The 22,570-nt window shown below is 42.8% G+C and overlaps 1 protein-coding gene and 1 pseudogene across 1 annotated transcript in view; both read right to left on the minus strand.

The window, feature by feature from the left end:
* The window catches only part of LOC133073894 (ceruloplasmin-like), a 38,160-nt gene extending 33,004 nt beyond the window's left edge, over nt 1-5,156 (minus strand). The window contains exons 1-4 of the mRNA XM_061167879.1: nt 5,125-5,156; nt 3,824-4,074; nt 1,725-1,937; nt 1,077-1,247 (exon numbers count right to left, since the gene is read on the minus strand). Coding sequence (XP_061023862.1) covers nt 1,077-1,247; nt 1,725-1,937; nt 3,824-4,074; nt 5,125-5,156 — 667 coding nt within the window. The remainder of the gene's footprint in view (nt 1-1,076; nt 1,248-1,724; nt 1,938-3,823; nt 4,075-5,124) is intronic.
* Nucleotides 5,157-11,673: 6,517 nt separating this feature from the next.
* On the minus strand, nt 11,674-12,860 carry LOC133073843 (dnaJ homolog subfamily A member 1-like; annotated as a pseudogene).
* Nucleotides 12,861-22,570: the final 9,710 nt, after the last annotated feature.

Consider the following 22,570-nt stretch of genomic DNA (forward strand, 5'->3'; position numbering starts at 1 on the left):
AAGGGCAAGAGGAAGAAAGCTAGGCTGCACGATAGGAAACAGTGAAAAGGGGAGAAGAATAGAAAGAAGCGAAGTCTGCGGAAGAAGGAAACAGAGCTGAGGGTGACTGCGATGACAAGAGCACCTTTTCTGAAAAGTTCTACGTCGAAACACATTCCCATGAAAGAGCTGCTCAGTTCTGTCTTTGTTCTTCCATAATATTTTATTACCCTAAAGTCACATATTTGGGGACTTCCCTGGCGGGCCAGTGGTTAAGGATCCAGCTTGCAAGGTAGGCGACATGGGTTTGGTCCCTGGTCCGAAACTAAGACCCCACAGGCCGGGAAGCAACCAAACGCTGAGGCCACGGCTGCTGAGTCCCGTGCACCACAACATAAGGCCCCACAGGCCGCGGCTCAGGTCTGACACAGCCCAACGAACATTCCAAAAATTACAGCTCTCTGTTGTCACCATCCATCTTTATCAAGGTCAGATGTTAGGAAAACAATGCATCTATCTAACTCCACTTGCTACGACACTTTGGAAACCGGCAGCATTTTCTCGATGCCTTCATAGCAACACTGAGCTTCCCTGATAGCTCAGATGGTAAGGAATCCACCTGCAATGCGGGAGACCCCGGCTGGATGCCTGGGTGGGGAAGATCCGCTGGAGAAGGGATAGGCTACCCACTCCAGTATTCTTGGGCTTCCCTTTTGGCTCAGCGGGTGAAGAAACCGCCCACAATGGAGGAGACTTGGGTTTGATCCCTGGGTTGGGAAGATTCCCCTGGAGAAGGGAAAGGCTACCCACTCCAGTGTTCTGGCCTGGAGAATTCCATGGACTGTATAGTCCATGGGGTCGGAAAGAGTCTGACACGACTGAGCGACTTTCACTTCCACTTTCTTTCACAGCAAAAACGGCGTGTTCAGTGTCTGACTCTTTGCAACCCCGTGAAACATAGCCCGCCAGACCCAGAATGAAGAACTGGGAAACAGAAACTCATCGAAGCAAACTGAAAGGAAAGGAAACCACAAAATAAAGTCATAGAAGTTAGAACTATAGGATATAAGGAATGAGAAATTTCTTCATAATCTTACAGCGCATGATGTTGCTCTCCTCGAAGTCGGGATCATTAGCATCAACTTGACCAGCTTCAGTGTACATAAGAATGTTGTCATCGATATACCAGCTACGGTTTTCATCAGTTATAGAAAACACCAGAATGAAATACTCATCGATATATTTTTCCATATCTCCATCCAGGGTTCCTAAAACAAAAAGAACGACAAAACTTACTCTTTGAGAAAATTATTTTTGCTATGAAATAAACTAGTGATTCTGATTCTGATATTCAAAATATGAAAGGAAAACCTTTCACCTCCATAGACAGAAGCCTAAGGAGCTAAGAATGCAAGGAACAGGCAGTTTCTCTTTTCCCTATTTCCTCCCACCCTCTTCTCTATAGGACAAAGGTGGCAGAATTTTGTGCGAGGGTGACTCAGATGAAGATTACTGGGTTTGACTATCGTCTAGTTTCCAACCTGCCCCATTGGACTTGAATGGAGACTTTAGACTCAAGATCGCCATCTGGTGCTCAGAAGCCAAATGGCAATGTTACTTTTCTGACTGGAGAATCGAGGTCAAGACAGGAAGAGTTTGTTAGCAAAATTCCACTAGGAGACTGAGGGAGACCCCACAGATCCTAAGTGGCTCTATTTGCTACAGTGAGATTTTTTCAATGTTACCTCTTTTACAAGTCAGAATGGGTCCGATAAGGCCCGAAGACACATCTCTTAGGGTGTCCACATGGGAGTGGTACATCCGTGTCACGCAATTACTGTCATTGGGGCCAGGCCCCTGGTTTTCTTCTACAAACCACACGTAAGTGTATTCTGCCCCTGGCTGTAGACGGTCATCTTCCTTTTGCAGGCCCGTAGTGTTGTCTGGATAGAGAGCACCTGGAAAACGGAACTTGCGCTGTGGTCAAAGTAATCAATGGACATTTTTCTTAATGTGACTCATGCTTTTTGCATTAAGCCATGAAAGTATGTTAATCTGTACTTTTAGAAAGTGTGTGTTTCCCCCTTCCTATCTCCTGCCTCCTGTCTCCCTAGACTCCTCTTAGTTGGTTTCTACCTGGATGCCCAGCTTGGCCAGCTTCCAGACTTAAATTGGAATGAGTCAGGCAGCGTATTAATGGACTATCATCACCTTTATCGACAGATGCCACAAATATTCATTGTGCACCTACCATCTGCGTAGGTCTTGGATACAGAGAGTTCCTGACTTGAGCTCTGTATCATCGTCATTGCAAATCAGATTTGGGAATGAGGGCATCAGGAGGAGCCACGCTACTGTTGTAGCTTGGACTCAGCCGAGTCCAACCCTTTGCCACCCCACGGACTGCAGCCCGCCAGGCTCCTCTGTCCATGGGATTTTTCAGGCAAGAATACTGGAGTGGGTTGCCATTTCCTCCTCCAGGGGATCTTCCTGACCCAGGGATCCAACCCCGGGCATCAAGGTCTCCAGCTTGGCAGGCAGATTCCTCACCACTGAGCCGCCGGGGAAGCCCCACGACAGGGCTTTACCTGCACTACATCTTCCAGAGGGCATCAGGGCATCCGTGCTACTGTACACACCGCTGTGTTCAAAATGGGTCACCGACAAGGACGTCCCGAGCAGCACAGGGGCGTCTGCTCAATATTATGTGGCAGCCTGGATGGGAGGGGAGCTTAGGGGAGGATGGAATCATGTACACGTGTGGCTGAGTCCTTTCGCTGTTCACCTAAAACTATCACAACACGCTAACCAGCTACGCCCCAACACAAAATGAAGTTTTTAAGAAAGGAAAAAGAGCATCTATGTTACCTACAAGCTGCCCGCTGATGTCAGGAAGTGGTCTTCAGCATGGCTGACATTGCTCTGAGCTCCTACCTTTGTTCTGAATCTGGGGCCTTGCCCTCTTCTGCTTTCTTCTTATCCTAGAATTTTGCCTCAGATCTCCACCATTTGAGGCTGGAATCTAATAACTCTGAATATCATCTCCTCATTCAGTGGGAGACTTTGAAGCATGACCAGCCTCTCATCCTTTATCATCTTTTGAGACCAACCTGCTCCATGTAGAACACAAAGCCCTATTTTGTGCTAGCATTCTCTTCCCTTCCTTTTCCCGGCACCATCAAGCAGTTGTGAGAGTGGACGTTTAGGAGAGAAGATAACTGTCTGGAAAATAGTGACTTTACCTGACACTGATGTTTTCTAAGAGGCTAACCCTCTTTCGGGAGGGATTGGGGGCAGGAGGAGGAGGGGACGACAGAGGATGAGATGACTGGATGGCATCACCGACTCGATGGGCATGAGTTTGAGTAAACTCCGGGAGTTGGTGATGGACAGGGAGGCCTGGCGTGCTGTGATTCATGGGGTCGCAAAGAGTTGGACACGACTGAGCGACTGAACTGAACTGAACTGAACCGAACCCTCGTTCACTAGAAAATGAGATGACAGAACATGGATATGAAATAGCAGGACAATATTTCTGCCAACATAACACTTAGCTCCTGAGTGTCTCCTACCCTCCAAACTTATGTATTTATTTATTTACTTGAGAGAAAAGTGTGTTTTCTTTCCCAGAAGTTGAATGGGGGAGGGGGATTGTCATTCATTCATTTCAAATGAGAAATTGAAGAACAATCTGGGATATAAAAATTAGAGACATCTGAAGTAAAAGTCTGTATTCACCCAACCTACTCCTTTAGTTCATGATTGCCTTGCTTTTCCTGAGGTTTTGGGTTTGTACTCTTCATTAACAAACACTCAGGAACCTAACGAGCAGGAACTCACTTACCTTCGTTATCTTTAGTGTAGGTGAGTCCATGAGGATGGAAACTATACATTCTGGAAGCATTATTTTTCACATGTACATGAATGACGTCTCCAGTCTCTGCTTTTATGATTGGACCTAAAAATCCCAACCAGGATGGTTTTTCAATGGTGGTTTGAAATGTATCATCCGTGTACCCAAAATACAAAGCCTTTTTATAGACAGATCCTATCCTATCTTGGCTTGGTTGGAGATATGTTTTGGATTGAAACTCTCTGTAAACAAACAAACAAGCAAGAACATTAACAAATTTTGACTGAAAAGAAACCAACGTCAAATCAACTGAAACTAGAAGTAAGAATCTTTCCAGTCTAATTTCACAGAGAAAACCCAGAAACTGGTGAAAATCTAGAATGAGCCAGAAACAATACAATAGGCAAGGAAAAGACTGGAAAGTCTGGTGAAGAGATGAAATGCAAAGGTATCAAGTCTTATGCATGGCATTTCGGTTCAAATGACTTAGAAATTCTTTGTACTGAACCATGTATGGAAGGTTTCTAACCCTACTTCAGGGCTACTTTAGCTCTCAAACATTAGATCAATGCTTACAATTTAAGATTCTTTATACATTTCAATGATTCAGGGATTTGTTGGTAGAATTGGGGGCATTTTGGTGGACAAACAGAGTGAATCAGAACCCCACATATAACCTTTAGATTTCTTTGTCCCAATCACCTGAACAGAAAAATCAAGAAGAGAGCTGCAATTTTTACAATCTCTGCCATAGACTCCATACCAGAAGGAAAAGCATTGTTTTAGCTCTTGAGTACCATTCATACTCATCCCTGATTCTGGAAAGACTGAAGGAAAAAGGAGAAGAGGGCATCAGAGGATGAGACAGTTGGATGGCATCACCAATGCAATGGACATGAACTTGGGCCAGCTTCGGGAGGTGATGACGGACAGAGAGGCCTGGTGTGCTGCTGTCTATGGGGTCACAAAGAGTCAAACGCAACTGAACAACCACAACAACAACCACTTATACAAAATCGATGATAAATACAGGATTAGAGATGATCCCTGAAGCATGTATCGTGAAGGCAAGAGTGGCAGTAATCCCAGGAAGGAGCAATTTCTGATTTATGTTAATAGCTGGCTTCCATGTTATGCTTATACTAAAAAACTCGAAGGAAGCAGTTCTAATAGCAAAATGTGCCCTTAAAGAGTCTCCCATGGAAACTTCTTCAGCAACGTTTTATCAGTGAATAACAGTGACCAACATTTGCATTTGATAGCAAATTTTTCAACGTGAAGGTATTACTTACCGATCGTCTGAAAAAGGCCTTCCATTGAGCATGTTTTTACCAGTAGGAGCATAGTTCCAAGTAGTTTCTTCAATGCCTATGTAATAGTACCTATCTATTGTCCAAGCTGGAGAACTAATAAAAACCAGATAGGTCAGTGAAAAAAGGATCTTCATTTTCAAACCTAGCACCTGGAGAGGCTAATTGCATTATGTTTCCCTTCCTTTTATAATCCACACATTCTTCCTTTATTTGTGTTCGTTTACATAAGTCAGGGTTGCATAAGAGCTCATCAAATGCTTCATCTGCATATATGTCATTTCCTTTCCAAATGCATTTGGTTTTCACTAGTCAGCTCAGGTGAAATGTTGCACAACACACAGAGGATGCTGCTTCTTGACCCAGTACACCTTAGCAGTTAAGACCTTGCTTGAATTACTGAGTAGATGGGCTACACAGATTACTCATCAGCCCCTTGAGACTGTTATCTATTCCGCCTGATAGGAATCACCTCCAGTTTAGTCTAGTCTACAGATATCCCGCTCTTTCTCAATTTACTATGTTACCGAATCAGGTTTATTTGTCCAACGGGCAGCAAGCCAAAGGCGGAGATGCCAGGGTTTGTGGCAAAGAAAAGATTCTTACACAAAGAGGAGGACAAGTCTCACATCTGTCTCCCCAAAGCTGGGAGATCTATGAGTTAGAGAAGCAGAGAGGTCGGAGGCATGGGAAAGGTGAGCGGAGGTAAGGAGATGGTGACGTAACCGCTGTTCTGCACGGGTGCACGTGAGCGTGCTTCCTCGTGGGACACACGGCCTGAAAAGGCGGCACTAGTACGTTCTGAGGGGGAGGTTTTCGGCCCTCCGATCTCGAAAGGTCACCCGTCAGATACATGAGCAGGCCCAGTAGAGGGCTCAGCGGTGTCTGTGGACTTGAACTGGGTAAGAGGTGACTCTGAGCTCCTGAAACACAACTTGAGCACACGCATTAAGGTGCCTATGTTGGAGGTACTATTTACAGGAGGTGGTGAAGGGCGTCTTTGTTTGTTAATTAATTGATTGATTTTTGGCTCTGCTGGGTCTTTGCTGCACATGGGCCTCTCATTACAGTGGCTTTTCTTGCTGAGGAATGCGGGCTCCATAGTTGTGTTCCTTGGGCTTAGCTGTCCCTAGTATGTGGGATCTTCCTGGCCCACTGTCCTGTACGTTGACAGGTAGATTCTTAACCACTGGACCACAGGGAAGCCCCTTCATTTATTTTTTAATAACACACAAGAGCAAAGTATCTTTTTCTGGCTGTTTATGTAGATAAACATGCATACTTAAGGACAAAACAAACTAAATACAGCTCTGAAAGGAAAAGAGAGGATTATTATATTAAAAATGTTTTTTTTATGAGAATAGTACATTTCCATATTACTTAATTTTAAAAATCAACAAAATACTTGCAATTTTTAATCCTTTTTTCATTGAAAAATAATGAGAATATAAGTATCTTCCTTATAAACGACAATTACTAAATTCTACAAAGGCTAAGACATCTAGGCTGTCATATTACTAAGTTTTTCACATTTGTGAATGCTCTGGTTAGCTTGAAGAGGAAGCTAGAGAAACAGACCACTGCTTTGGGAGATTTATATGTCACCAGCAGGTTCTGGAAGAAACTCAGAGAAGCTAGGCCTGGAGGGACCATGGCGGGTGGAGAAATCAGTCCCAAGAGAGCAAGCACCCTTGGGGAAGCAGCTGAACAGGGTTGGGGAGGACCCAGGTCATGTGTGATGGGTTTCATAGAAGAGGAGCTAGGGATGGGCTCTTTGGGCTCAATAAGGAGATCCAACTGGGTTGGAGCAGTTGGATGCTAGAGTCACTCACTTCGCTCTATGTGTGGAAAAACCTTACAACCTTCCCTGCCACTGCGTCTGAGACTCGCTGCCGTAGAAGGGTCCACCCATCAGACAGGGGGCAAGATGCCTTAAAAGGACTTCCAGATGTTCCTTTATCTTCTGTAATGTCTTTCCTCTTTCTTTTAGGCACATTAATTTTAGTCTGCAATGTAGATAATAGAAGAGCCATTGAGCTGGCACATTGTTCCCTCAGTAAGTTACCCCAGTAAGTCCAAAGACATCCACTGTATTCACTTCAAACAGATCTATCTCCAGTTTCCACTCTGCCATTCACTAGATGTGTGATTGGGAATGAGTTGCATGATCTTTCTGAACTCCCATCCCTTCCTACTTGTAATATGACGTTTATAATAATTAAACTTCAGGGCTCCCCTTCCGGCCTGACACACGGTACACATTCAAAAAGAGTTAGCATGCTCCCCTGAGACAATGAAAATGGTGTCAGTAAATGTCCATCGTTCCTTTGTTTTCTTCTCAACAAATGACTAGAACTGACTTCTCTTTGGGGAGTTGGGGTGGGGAACACTTTGTCTTGGGTAATATTATACTTTACGGCTCATTCACAGGGAAATTGGGCTTCCCAGGTGGCGCTAGTAGCAAAGAGCCCACCTGCCAATTCAGCAGACCCAAGAGGCGCAGGTTCAGACCCTGGGTGGGGAAGATCCCCTGGAGGTGAGCATGGCAACCCACTCCAGTATTCTTGCCTGGAGAATCCCGTGGGCTGAGGAGCCTGGCAGGCTACAGTCCACAGGGTCACAAAGAGTTGGACACGACTGAAGTGGCTTAGCACACACGCACCGATAGACAAATTATGTTTGCAGTCCTGTCCTTCTCTTCCTGCTTAGCCCATCATAGGTCAGTTTTTTGGTACAGCAGGATTTGATGTTGGTCATCATTATTTGGCTATATTCTTGGATGGTAGCCCAGGAACATAATGTGACTGATTTAGAGAAGCTTCACTGAATTTTGTCCCAAGATGTGAGCGCAAACACCTTGGAGAGAATTTGAATTCTCCTCTGGTTTTCCTCTTTCATAGCTGAAAATAAGCTAAAGAAATAAACTAAGCACATAAAACTATGCATAAAGACCCAGTGATAATGGAACTTTATGTTTGTAGAAAGCTTTACAATATTTAAAATACCTTACAGAAAACAAAATTATCCAATGTGATCTTCAAAACACTGTCCCCTAACTTCCCCCCTTCACACTTGTTTCACAGTTGAGGTATGGACAGCTCAAATGGCCAGGTAAGTAGCTGCAGGATGTAAACTCCCCAGTTATGGAGCCAGGATTCAAATATAAACCACTGGACTCCAAGTCAAATGTTTCTTTCAAGTGACCTTACTTTTCCCCACAATTTAGCTCAGTTGGTAAGGAATCTGCCTGCAATGCAGAAGACCCCAGCCCAATTCCTGAGTGGGGAAGATCTACTGGAAAAGGGATAGGCTACCTACTCCAGTATTCTTGGGCTTCCCTTGCAGCTCAGATAGTAAAGAATCTGCCTGCAATATGCCGGAGACCTGGGTTCAGTCCCTGGGTTGGGAAGATCTCCTGGAGAAGGGAAAGGCTACCCACTCCAATATTCTGGCCTGGAGAATTCCCTGGACTATTTAAGTCCATGGGGTCTCAAAGAGTCTGACACGACTGAGCAACTTTCACTTTCACATACTTCTATATTATTAATATCAACAAATGTTAAGTTTTGCTCAGAATGTATGATGCTAACCATATCTTCCAACAAGGCAAACCAATGGAGTATAAATGGTGTGGGGGCAAGACGAGGAGTTTAAAAACAAGAGGAACATGCCAGCAACTTTCACACCCATTTCTATTTTTTCTATTAACCATTTCTATTAACCGCTGTTCGTTTGAAATGGCCATCAGATTTTCCTTAGCTGCCTTCTAAACACTGGTTCTAATTGTGTAGGCCAATCTGGAAAGAGACGTTTACTAAGCTGTTTTTCTAGAGGAGGAAACTGAAACTTGAGTGCTTTAAACAACTTGCCAAAGCAAATAGGTTTTGGGTTAGCCAAAAAGTTCATTTGGGTTTTTCCATAAGGTGTTTCTGAACAAACTTTTTGGCCAACTCGATATTAAAGCTAGAATTTAAATGAAGGCCTTAAAGGCTGGTAGATGATCTTACTACTAAATGTTCTGCCTTGTAATCTAGGTTACTCTGTGGCAAACTATCAACTAGGATATTGATATTAGAGGAGATTCAATAAGCAGAAGAGCTAGGAGCCAGAACAGATGGGTGCACTTGAGATAAAGCCCTCTGTCCTTTTTGGGTTAAGACTATAGAAATTGCCAGCTTTGACAATATGTTCTAGACTCCATGAAGGACCAGACGTCCACAAAACAAGGCAAGGAAGGGCAGAGAGGGAAGATATGCAGGGCCGATGAGAAAGAGAAAAGCAGCCCCTGACATCCAGAATTGGCCTGGCGTTCACAGGTAGGCCTGGTGTTCTGTTGAACGTAATTTCTAGAACACCATCAGGCCCCACCACTGGTGATCAGGACAGATCAAGATGAAAACAGGACCATTCCATAACCATGTCTGAACACACACGAGGAAGCATGAATATTGTCCAAACCTTTAGGTAACCAAGCATTCCCTCATTCTGGCCAGAACTGGCTACCTCTTTACCAATTACACCTTTGGTTTTAATCCTCTTGCCTCATAGACAAGATTTATGAAGACATCCAGTGGTAGAATTATCCCTTCTTCCTTACTGCATTCAATCCAGAGCAAAGCCTTGTTTCCTTCCACACCCTCTTAAATCACTTAAAGCAAGCCTTAATCCTGTAACCTCCTGAGGGCAGAGGGTCTTATCTTGCTTATTTCCCAGGCTTATTTCTAGTTTTGTTTTGTTTTTTTTTTCCCCTGGATCTTTCAATAATAACTTTATGTGCCCTGAGGCCAAGAGAACTCAGTAGTATTCAATCAGTAGGTTTCTGTGTTCTTCACCTACAGAAAAAACCTCAGCTCCCAGCCTTAAAGATCTCCAACTTCAACGAGTACCTTCTGCTGTACTCAAGATGCTGTGGTTCTGCAAGCGGAAAAACCAGAGTCTCATGAAGATAAAAGGGTGGAGGGAGGGTTTGGAAGTTGCTTTCTGAAGCTCTCAGACCCCAAGTTGGTCTACAGATGAAAAGGAATTTCTCCAAACATGCCTCTGGGTGGGTTTAGTTGCTTCAGTGGTGTCTGACTCCGTGCAACCCATGCTTCCTGTGTCCATGGGATTTTTCAGGCAAGAATACTGGAGTGGGTTGCTGTTTGCTTCTCCAAAGGATCTTCTCAACTCAGGGATTGAACCCACGTCTCCTTCATTGCAGGCAGACTTTACCCACTGAGCCACGGGGAAGAGCATTGCTCAAAAATAACCCTGGTGCCGGAGTGACGAGTTCTAAACTCCACTACCCCAGGGCTCAAATATCTGAAGGCACATGGAGAGAACCATAGGACTAGGTCTGGGTTACACAGAAGCTGGCTGACAAATTTTGGAGAATATGAGATAAAGATCTCAATACTAATGTGAATCTCTGCATGCTGTACTTGGGGGTTTCCTTGAACTAGAATTTCCCAAGACTTTCAGTGAAACTTTTTTTTTTTTTTTGCTTTGTAATCAGTATTTTATTTTATTTTATTTTTTTTGTAATCAGTATTTTAAAGAGACATTCATACATTTCAAGAATTGCTTAAACTCTGGCACCAGATTTAAGCTTGTGAACATATGACTTTAGGCATACAATTAAAGCTATTCATCATAATTTGCTATACTACCAACATTAAGTTATAGTTACTCTGGAGCATAAGTTAAATGGTTTAAAGTAAGCCTGTAACATACCTACAAAAACACCTTCTTATATCATATATGCAAATCACTTCTCCATGTAAAGTTCTCATCACTCTAACCTCTAAGTTTTCCTGCTCCAGAAGTCACTACTCTAAGGCTTACTGTGGTCCAAAGAGAAGGGTGGGGGGTGGTGGTGGAAAAAGTAACCAGGACCAATAGCTACATATATTAATAAAAGATGGCACAGCAGAAGGGAATGCAATTCTACAAGTGCAAGCCCTCAAGAAGCAGCATGTTATGAGACACCCCTTCTTTAGAAAGGTATCCTTTCTATCACTGATACCACAGGCTAAATTAAATCATATAGCAGGCCATCTTCAAGTAACAGTTGAGGTAACAGAATAAATGCAAAAGCATTACAATGAATCCCACTTAATACAACTATACAGACCAACACTCTCTACAAATTAAGTTCTTTGTCTGACTGCCAGTTAAATACAGTTTTAATTTCATAGCTTAATAATCAAGGGTCATACACTGAAGTCAATACATATACCTGGCTTTTCAGTCTAAGCTATTCCATGTACATAGCTGAAATCAATTACAAAGTATGGCCTGACAAATGCTAGGGGAAATTTTTTTAAGTTGTTTTTACAAGTATTAAACTTATCTTGCACACTGAAGTCATCATACGTACAGGGCAAAGTCAGAGCTTTTATATTCGAGTTTATTCTTCATTTAACTTTTAAACACTACTATAGTTGAATATTAAAACAAAAGCAAGTAGTGAGCATATTATGATTATAGTCCTTCACACTCAATCACTACTGCAAATAAAACCCCAGCAGTGAGTGTTATTCACAGGCCCTACTAAGAGGTCTGACACTGAACACCACCCTGAGGATGATGGTCATCACCCTCATACACTTCTCCATTGTAACAGCGCCATCTTTCCTGACTTGAATCAAAGTCCACTAATTCTACCTGGTCCATTTCATCAGTCTCTTCTACTTCCTTCCTCTCAGGCAGAAGTTTTCCCAGCAAAGAGAGTTTATCAGGAGAGAAAAAGCCATTCTCAGGGAAGTTTACCTTAAATTCAATGATTAGGCGACCCTTTTCATGTGGCCTACGATAAATTGGCATGCCTTCATTTAGCATACACTTGATGTCTCCATGCTTGACAATCAGACCTGGATGAGAAGTGATGACTATGGTTCGGTTGTCAAGAGTAGATACTGGCTTCTGGAAGCCACACAATGCCTCAACCAGCTGTTTGTCCATACACAATGAAAGGTCTTCTCCTCCTGCAGTAAAAACAGCATGGTCCTTCTTATCTAAAACAATAATATCTCCTGGCTCCAGTCCTGGTTCTTGGTCTCCTTCACCATGGAATGTTATCTTCTGGCTGTCTTTCATGCCTTTGTCAATATGAACTTCTAGAATTTTGTTTTCTCGAACTATCTTCCTTCCGTTGCAGCTTTTACATCTATCTTTAGGACTGATCTGCTCCCCATGGCCCCCGCACTCCATGCGGACAGACTGAATTTGTTCAACCATTCTAGGTCCTATCTGATGAATTCTTACTTGCATTCCAGTACCTCGACAATTGGGACAGCATTCTACCGCTCCTTTCTTACCACCTCGGCCTTCACATTTGTCACAAACCACATTCTTTTGCAAGGCTACTTTTCTTGTTGCACCATTATATAAATCTTCTAAGGTTATTATAAGTTGATGCACAACGTTTTTACCTCTCCTCTCTGCATCCTGCCTCCTCCTCCAAAAAACATATCAAAGATGTCCGAGGGGGAGCCAAAACCACCACCTGCTCCACCTTCTTTAATTGCCTGTTCTCGTCCTTTGTCATATAATTCCCTTTTCTTTGCATCAGAGAGCACTTTGTAAGCTTGAGAAATCCGTTTAAACTTCTCGCCTTCATTTGGATTCTTAACAGGGTGGTACTTCAAGGCCAGTTTCCTGTAAGCCTTTTTCAGTTCTTCTTGGGTGGCATTGGGTTTGACCCCCAAAACATCATAGTAAGTGGTTTCTTTCACCATTTTCTACAGCCGGTGTGCGGGCAGATGCCGGTGTTGGGGAGCGGGAAGGAGCGCGTTGCTGTGCGCAGCTTGGGCAGTCGCTGCTCCTCTGCCTCTCACCGAGCGTTCTGGAAAGTTCCGTCAATGAAACATTTTGTATGAAAGCCACAAATGATAGTTAAAGATCCAGGAATTGCCAAGGTGACACTGGAATCTACCTTGGTGAACACAGCTCATACCTTGGAAAGTAAATTTTTCTATTCTGCATCGTTTTAAGATTTTACCAGGATGCTCCAGTATTCTTGCCTGGAAAATCCCATGGATGGAAGAGCCTGGCAGGCTACAGTCCATGGGGTCGCAAAGAGTCGGACACGACTGAAAGACTTCACTTTCACTTTCGTGCATGCATGCTCAGTCGTTTTAGTCGTGTCCAAATCTGTGCGGTCCAATGGGCTGTAGCCCATGTTATTCTCCAGGCAAGAATACTGGAGTGGGTTGCCAAGCCCTCCTCTAGGATATCTTCCCAACCCAGGGTTTGAACCCGCATCTCTTACATCTCCTGCATTTGTGGGTGGCTTCTTTACTGATAACACCACCTGGGAAGCCCTTTTACTAGGATATCTATCCCTAAACAATATGTTGTTTATTTTTGAAGAAAAAATAACAGCAAACAAACCTGTTTGTGTTCGGAAAGGGCAACAATGCCACTGTTTTTCCTGAGAGAAGATAAGCTGAAAGTCTCTGGGTCACAGTCTGGTTCCACTCCAGCTCTCAGGAGTGGAGTGCCCTTAGGAGATCCAAACCATGGAAAACAGAAAGAGCAGGAACATCAGCTGCATGAACAGAAAGAGCAGGAACATCAGCTGCACGAACAGAAAGAGCAGGAACATCAACTGCACGAACAGAAAGAGCAGGAACATCAGCTGCACGTGGTTAAGCCAAACCAAATACAGATAGAAATTGTGGCCAGGCTTACTGGCCTGAGGTCAAAAGGATAGGATATTGGCGTCAGGGTTCTTGGTGATGAATGTCCTGGGCATTTCTGTCTCTCAAGGCACACCACCCCAGTGGGCTGGTTCCTCTACATGTGGTGGGCAGGTTTCATTCTAGAACACTTTCCCTTCTTTCAGGGGCTTCCCCTGACCTCTCTCCTATGCTTCGTCTTTTCTTCCTGAGCCCTATTCCGTCCTCTTCTCGGAGGAAGAATAATTCTTTCATTTTGGTGAAGTGCATTCTCTCCGGGGGGCCCCCTGGTGGCCCAGAAGGTAAAGAATCGGCCTGCAGTGCAGGAGACCCCGGTCTGATCCTTGTGTCAGGGACGACCCCTAGGAAAGGAAATGGCTACCCACCCCAGTATTCTTGCCTGGAGCATTCCATGGATGGAGGAGCCTGGCAGGCTACTGTCTGTGTGGTTGCCAAGTCAGACAGGACTGAACGACGAACACACACACATCATAGAAATAACTTCCTTCAGAATTTAAAAGGCACAGCTCCACAGTCCTTATCTAATAGAGCTGCTCAGAAGCTTAAAGCCAATATGATTCCCTACATTTTTTGTTTCTATGTGACCTGTTCTTTTCTCTCTCAAAGCATGTAAACTATCCTCTTTCAGTTGGGGAGAGGGTAGTTTAAACTTCATTTGGTCTATTTTTTCCATCTGGATATGCATGCTCTTCAGTTTCATGGAACGTTCTTGAATTATAATGACTTCTGCCCTCCGTTTTTTCTGTTGTAGAAATTCCTGTTATTTAGTATTCAATTTCTCAGACTGACTGGTTCTCTATTTTTCTTAGTTTTTACCCCATTAAAAAAAAATATTTTTTTGCTGCTCTAATGTCTGAGTAATACCTTGACTTAATTTTCCCAGTCTTCTACTGAGATTTTGTTTATGCTGTCTTATTTTTAATTCCGCAGAGCTCTTCTTTTTTCCTATGAATATTCCTGCTAAAATAGCTTTCTTTTTTTTTTTTTTTTTTCATGTTCACAGAAACTTCTCTTCTCTTTCTGAGGAATGCATGATAATTTGTTTTTTTTTTTTAAGCTTTTTTTTCCTGCAAGTTGGTTGCCTCCAAATTGGTGTTTATTTAAATTTGTTCTGATCTCTTGTCTTTTCTCTGGGAGGCTTTCATCAGATGTCTGGGGGTCCCTGTCTATCTGCTGATGGCAATGAATGAAGGAAACAGCTGACTGGAATTGAGTGTTTGTGTGTGTGTGTGTGTGAGTGTGTGGTGGTTGGGGGGGGGGGTGGCTTATAGGCTCTGAACTTCACTTCTGGGTGAATTGGTTGAGCCATTTATTGAGAAATTTCAAATATCATTATAACATTGAGTTCACCAAAAATTATTTCAGGTTTTCCCATACCAGCTTATGGAAAAACCCAAATGAACTTTTGGGCCAACAAAACGCTGTCCTATGGCTACTGGAACAAATAACCATGAACTTAATGACATAAAACACACATTTCCTGTCTTACAGTTTTGGAGAGCAGGAAGTCCAACATCAGTGTCTCTGGACTAAAATTAAGACTTCAGCCGGCCTGGATTCGTTCTGGGATCTCTAGGCAAGAAGTGATTTCCTTGACTTTCCCAACTTCTCTAGGCTGGCTGCATTCCTTGACTGACCCCCTTCCATCCTCAAAGCCTCCGGAGCAGCAGCTTCTCTCCTCTCCGATTCCCATTTCTGTTCTTTCTGACTCTGCCGCTCTTGCCTCCCGTGTGGCTACGTTGGACACATCTGCATAATCCAGGATAATCTCCCCATTTTAATATTCTTAATTTGATCACATCCACAAAGTCCATTTCAAGGTAACATATTCAAATGCATGTGTAGCCACTCAGCCATGTCCAACTCTTTGTGACCCCCATGGATTGTAGCCCACCAGGCTCCTCTGTCCATGGGGATTCTCCAGGCAAGAATACCGGAGTGGGTTTCTTTGCCCTCTTTCAGGGGATCTTCCCAACCCAGGTAACAAACCCAGGTCTCCCGCATTGCAGACAGGTTTTTTTTACTGCCTGAACCACCAGGGAAGCCCAAAATTGCCATATTTACAGTCATAAGGATTAGGAGGTGGACATTTGCAGAGGTGGAGGGTATTATTCAGCCTGTCAGGCTTCCCTCGTGGCTCAGACGGTAAAGAATCTGCCTGCATTGCAGGAGACCTGAGTTCTCTCCCTGGCTCGGGAAGATCCCCTGGAGAAGGGAATGACTATCCACTCCAGTTTTCTTGCCTGGAGAATCCCACGGACAGAAGAGCTTGGTGGGCTACAGTCCAAGGGGTGGCAAAGAATTGGACATGATTGAATGACTAACACTTTTGCTTTTCACTTATTCAGTCTATCACACTATCTACATTTTTCCTCTTGTACTGGCCAGACTCGTGGGAAAGAGACTCCAGCTTGGAAAGTAAAATAATGGCTGCTGCTGTTATTAGTGGGATGAGAGGGCTTGGAGATGGGGCTGCCTTCATAGTCATCAGTAAGGATGTACCAGTCCCTTAATCTCTGGTTTTGGTGCAGTAGCCCTATCTTGGGTGAACCTGGTTCTCCAGTTCAGAGACCCTCTGTTTGACCATTTCCAGAGAATATACTTTCAGATGTCTGCCCCTTCCCAGTGGCTTGGGGAGAAGAGGGGACGTAGGGATCCACCCAAACCTTCTTGTTTTAGAGGTCTTCCTTTACTCCCAGTTCCAGAGGAATCTGGTGCTATCCACTTGGGAGTATTTTGAAGATTTCAAGATATAAGTCAGGTTTTCACAGTTTACCCAGTGATAGCTTGGGATTTTCATGTTTTTTGAGTTGTTTTTTTTAGTTACATCTCATCAGTATGCTTCATAGCTTCCAAAATTTTATTGCTGTTGTCTCCTCCCATGATTTGCCCATATTGTTAGCCTATGTCTTAAAAAACAAAAAAAACCTATTTATTGTAAATCTAATGTAATATTAGGCAGGAATGAAATTATATGTGTGTGTGCATGTGTGCACTTGTATGCATGTGTGTGTTTTCATATTAACCTAGAAAAATCTTTTATTTTGAATCGCTTGTGTTCCTTGGGTCAGGCATGGGTTGGCTCTTACCTGGGTGGCCAGGTTTGCAAAACCTCCCCACCTGCCCCATTACATGCCCTCAAACTTGATTCTTTGCTTAGGTTTCCTGCCAAGACCGGAATCTTGTCCCTAATTCCCATTTTCAACTCACAAAGCAGGAAGCAGAACTGGCTGGAGTCTTGCTGGATGTAAGTAGTGTTTTCACAATACTATACTTGAGTTGCCTCTACTCCTTATAGTCATTCTTGTGTTGTTGGAAGAGGGTGCTTTTGCTATGACCATTGTGTTCTCTTGGCAAAACTCTGTTAGCCTTGGCCCTGCTTTATTTTGTACTTCCAGGCCAAACTTGCCTGTTACTCCAGGTATCTCTTGACTTCCTACTTTTGCATTCCAGTCCCCTATAACGACAAGGACATCTTTTTTGGGTGTTAGTTCTAGAAGGTCTTCATAGAATCATTCAACTTCAGCTTCTTCAGTGTTACTGGTCAGGTCATAGACCCGCAGTGATTTTGGAGCCCCAAAAAATAAAGTCTGACACTGTTTCTACTGTCTCCCCATCTATTTCCCATGAGGTGATGGGACCAGATGCCATGATCTTAGTTTTCTGAATGTTGAGCTTTAAGCCAACTTTTTCACTCTCCTCTTTCACTTTCATCAAGAGGCTTTTTAGTTCCTCTTCACTGTCTGCCATAGAGGTAGTGTCATCTGCATATCTGAGGTTATTGATATTTCTCCCGGCAATCTTGATTCCAGCTTGTGCTTCTTCCATCCCAGTGTTTCTCATGATGTACTCAGCATATAAGTTAAATAAGCAGGGTGACAATATACAGCCTTGATGTACTCCTTTTCCTATTTGGAACCAGTCTGTTGTTCCTTGTCCACTTCTAACTGTTGCTTCCTGACCTGCATACAGGTTTCTCAAGAGGCAGGTCAGGTGGTCTGGTATTCCCATCTCTTTCAGAATTTTCCACAGTTTATTGTGATCCACACAGTCGAAGGTTTTGGCATAGTCAATAAAGCAGAAGTAGATGTTTTTCTGGAACTCTCTAGCTGTTTTGATGATCCAGCGGATATTGGCAATTTGATCTCTGGTTCCTCTGCCTTTTCTAAAACCAGCTTGAACATCTGGAAGTTCACAGTTCACGTATTGCTGAAGCCTGCCTTGGAGAATTTTGAGCATTACCTTACTAGTGTGTGAGATGAGTGCAATTGTGCAGTAGTTTGAGCATTCTTTGGGATTGCCTTTCTTAGGGATTGGAATGAAAACTGACCTTTTCCAGTCCTGTGGCCCTGCTGAGTTCTCCAAATTTGTTGGCATATTGAGTGCAGCACTTTCACAGCATCGTCTTTCAGGATTTGAAATAGCTCAACTGGAATTCCATCACCTCCACTAGCTTTGTTCGTAGTGATGCTTTCTAAGGCCCACTTGACTTCGCATTCCAGGATGTCTGGCTCTAGGTGAGTGATCACACCATTGTGAATATCTGGATCCTGAAGATCTTTTTTGTACAATTCTTCTGTGTATTCTTGCCACCTGTTCTTAATATCTTCTGCTTCTGTTAGGTCCATACCATTTCTGTCCTTTATTGAGCCCATTTTTGCATGAAATGTTCTCTTGGTATCTCTAATTTTCTTGAAGAGATCTCCAGTCTTTCCCATTCTGTTGTTTTCCTCTATTTCTTTGCATTGATCAGTGAGGAAGGCTTTCTTATCTCTCCTGGCTATTCTTTGGAACTCTGCATTCAAATGGGAATATCTTTCCTTTTCTCCTTTGCTTTTCACTTCTCTTCATTTCACAGCTATTTGTAAGGCTTCCTCAGACAACCATTTTGCCTTTTTTGCATTTCTTTTCCATGGGGATGATCTTGATCCCTGTCTCCTGTACAATGTCATGAACCTCTGTCCATAGTTCATCAGGCTCTCTGTCTATCAGATCTAGTCCCTTAAATCTATTTCTCACTTCCACTGTATAGTCATAAGGGATTTGATTTAGGTCATACCTGAATGGTCTAGTGGTTATCCCTAGTCTCTTCAGTTTAAGTCTGAATTTGGCAATAAGAAGTTCATGATCTGAGCCACAGTCAGCTCCTGGTCTTGTTTTTGCTGACTGTATAGAGCTTCTCCATCTTTGGCTGCAAAGAATATAATCAATCTGATTTCGGTGTTGACCATCTGGTGATGTCCATGTGTAGAGACTTCTCTTGTGTTGTTGGAAGAGGGTGTTTGCTATGACCAGTGCATTCTCTTGGCAAAACTCTATCAGCCTTTGCCCTGCTTCATTCTGTACTCCAAGGCCAAATTTGCCTGGAGTCAAGGTGCTTCTTGACTTCCTACTTTTGCATTCCAGCCCCCTATAATGAAAAGGACATCTTTTTTTGGGTGTTAGTTCTAAAAGGTCTTGTAGGTCTTCATAGAACCATTCAACTTCAGCTTCTTCAGTATTACTAGTTGGGGCATAGGCTTGGATTACCATGATATTGAATGGTTTGCCTTGGAAACGAACAGAGATCATTCTGTCGTTTTTGAGATTGCATCCAAGTACTGCATTTTGGACTCTTCTGTTGACTGTGAAGGCTACTCCATTTCTTCTAAGGGATTTCTGCCCACAGTAGTAGATATAATGGTCATCTGAATTAAACTCACCCATTCCAGTCCATTTTAGTTCACTGATTCCTAGAATGTTGACATTCACTCTTGCCATCTCCTGTTTGACCACTTCCAATTTGCCTTGATTCATGGACCTAACATTCCAGGTTCCTATGCAATACTGCTCTTGACAGCATCGGACCTTGCTTCTATCACCAATCACATCCGCAACTGGGTATTGTTTTTGCTTTGGCTCCATCCCTTCATTCTTTCTGGAGTTATTTCTCCACTGATCTCCAGTAGCATATTGGGCACCTACCAACCTGGGGAGTTCCTCTTTCAGTATCTTATCGTTTTGCCTTCTCATACTGTTCATGGGGTTCTCAAGGCAAGAATACTGAAGTGGTTTGCCATTCCCTTCTCCAGTGGACCACATTCTGTCAGACCTCTCTACCATGACCCGTCCATCTTGGGTGGCCCCACACGGCATGGCTTAGTTTCACTGAGTTAGACATGGCTGTGGTCCTGTGATCAGATTGGCTAGTTTTCTGTGATTATGGTTTTAGTGTATTTGCCCTCTGATGCCCTCTCACAACACCTACCGTGTTGACTGCAAGTGTCTCTTAAAATTCTGTGTTTTCTGTGTTTCTCTTAAAATTCATGGTTCTATGGAACCATGACAACACCTGGTTCCACCAGAACTTAACTTTTCTCAAATCTTGGGCTGATAATAGCTTAACAAACCAGTATTCATATCAATTGTTTTACCGCTGGGGGATGACAAACATCATGCTTTCCTATTTCAAAAATGCCTATTGTGGGAGAGTGGCCTGGTGAAACTCCATCAGCCTTGAGGTATCTCTCCTGTCTGATTTATAGATTTCTAACAGACATAAAACATCCAGCTAAAGACTAGCAGAGAGGCACTCTCCATCCCCCTTTGATGTCTATGTCAGAAGTTTTCTCTGTCCCTTTTTCACTTTAATAAAACTCTGCTACACAAAAGCTCTTGACTGATCAAGCCTGGTCCCTGGTCCTGAAGCTAAATCTTCTTCGGAGATCACAAATCCGACATCGTTCACCATAAGCTCTCACATGTATGGGTGTGAGAGTTGGACCATAAAGAAAGCTGAGCACCAAAGAATTGATGCTTTTGAACTGTGGTGTTGGAGAAAACTCTTGAGAGTCCCTTGGACTGCAAGGAGATCACACCAGTCCATCCTAAAGGAAATCAGTCCTGAATATTCATTGGACGGACTCATGCTGAAGCTGAAACTCGAATACTTTAGCCACCTGATGAGAACTGACTCTATGGAGAAGACCCTGATGCTGGGAAAGATTGAAGGCAGCAGAAGAAGGGGACGACAGAGGATGAGATGGTTGGATGGCATCACCAACTCGATGGATATGAGTTCAAGCAAGCTCTGAGAGTTGGTGATGGATAGGGAAGCCTTGGCAAGCTGCAGTCCCTGGGGTCACAAAGAGTCAGACACGACTGAGCAACTGAACTAAACTTAAGAGTTTTTCAGTGAGAAGGAAGTGTGTTGGCCAGAGGCTGGGGTTTTAGGAACCTGATGGCCGTTATGGTCACAGTCTCAGAGCGGGCGGTAAAAGCTGGTCTCTCCTGCACTCTGTCTAGCCTAGCAATGCCTCCTCTTACCTTAACTGTGTTCTCTCCCCAAACCTTACACCCTGTGCTATTCCTATGACCGTGACTTCCTTCTACCCTCTGTCCCTTCTGCCGTATTTGTGGCATTTCCAAGTCCAACCCTTTCAAATCTTCTCTAACTGCACTTGGATTCAGGGTTAAGTCACCATGGTTCTAAGAGCTTTATATGTGCTAACTCAGTCTTTGCAACAATTCTACTATTATTCCTGTTTTACAGATTCAGAACCTGATGCACAGAGAGGTTAAGTAAACTTGACCAGGGTCACCCAGCAAATAAGGCAGAGCCCAGATTTGATTCTGAGCAACCTGACTCCAGAGTACATCTTTAATCCACGATGTTTAGGCCACTTATAAATCTCATCCATGTGTCAGACCCCATTTTATATATATATATATGTGATATAATTTTGTATATAAATACATCTTATGTTATATAATATAAATATACATATATAATAGATAAAATAAATATGCATATATAATAGATAAAGTTACTACACACAGACACACACACACATATATATGCTCATTTAATCCTCATAGAAACTCTAGATCAAACAAACAAAAGGAAAGATATTGAAGATATGAACAACAAAATTAGCAGTTTACCTGATGGACACTTATAGAATCGTATACCCAGTATTTGAAGAAGACAAAATATTTAAGTACAAAGAACACTTATAAATTTCAGCCAGAAAACAAGCCTTAAAATGCTCATAGTATCAGAATCATATATGCCACATTCTATGATCAAAATACATATAAAGTGGAAATCTCAAAAAATAACAAAAACTCATATATTTGGGAATTTTAAAGCACATTCATAGCTTGAGAAAGAAATTATAAAGAAAATTAGAAAATACTTATAACTTAATAACAAGTTAAAGACAACATTTCAAAGTTTGTGAGATGCAGCCAAAGTAGTACTTAAATAAAAATGAATAAACCAGTCCCATCCTTGCCCATGGTTTCACCTTCTGCATTTTCAACTGAGGTCTGAAAAAATTAAATGGAAAATTCAAAAATTTAATTAAATATGCTTTAAATTGCATGCCTTCTGAGCAGTGTGATGAAATCTTATGTGGTCCTACTCTGTCCTGCTCGAGATCCCCAACCATTGACATCATCCACTCCCCACATCTGATCATTATTGATATCATGGCTCAATGATCCAGATAACTGGAAACAGATGATCCTCCTGCAGAAGATCAGTAGTAGCCTAACTCTATGTCACAATCCCTTCGTCATTCACCTTATCGCATCACACGGTCATTTTATTTTCTCATATTATAAGCAGCAGAAAGGTAAGCACAGTACAGTAAGATATTTTGAGAGAGATCACATTCACAAACTTTATTACAATATGTTGTTATAATTGTTCTATTTTATTATTAGGTATTGCTGCTTTTTTTTTTTTTTTTTACTGTATGTAA

This window comes from Dama dama, chromosome 19 (genome assembly GCF_033118175.1).
Source record: "Dama dama isolate Ldn47 chromosome 19, ASM3311817v1, whole genome shotgun sequence".
NCBI lineage: Eukaryota > Metazoa > Chordata > Mammalia > Artiodactyla > Cervidae > Dama > Dama dama.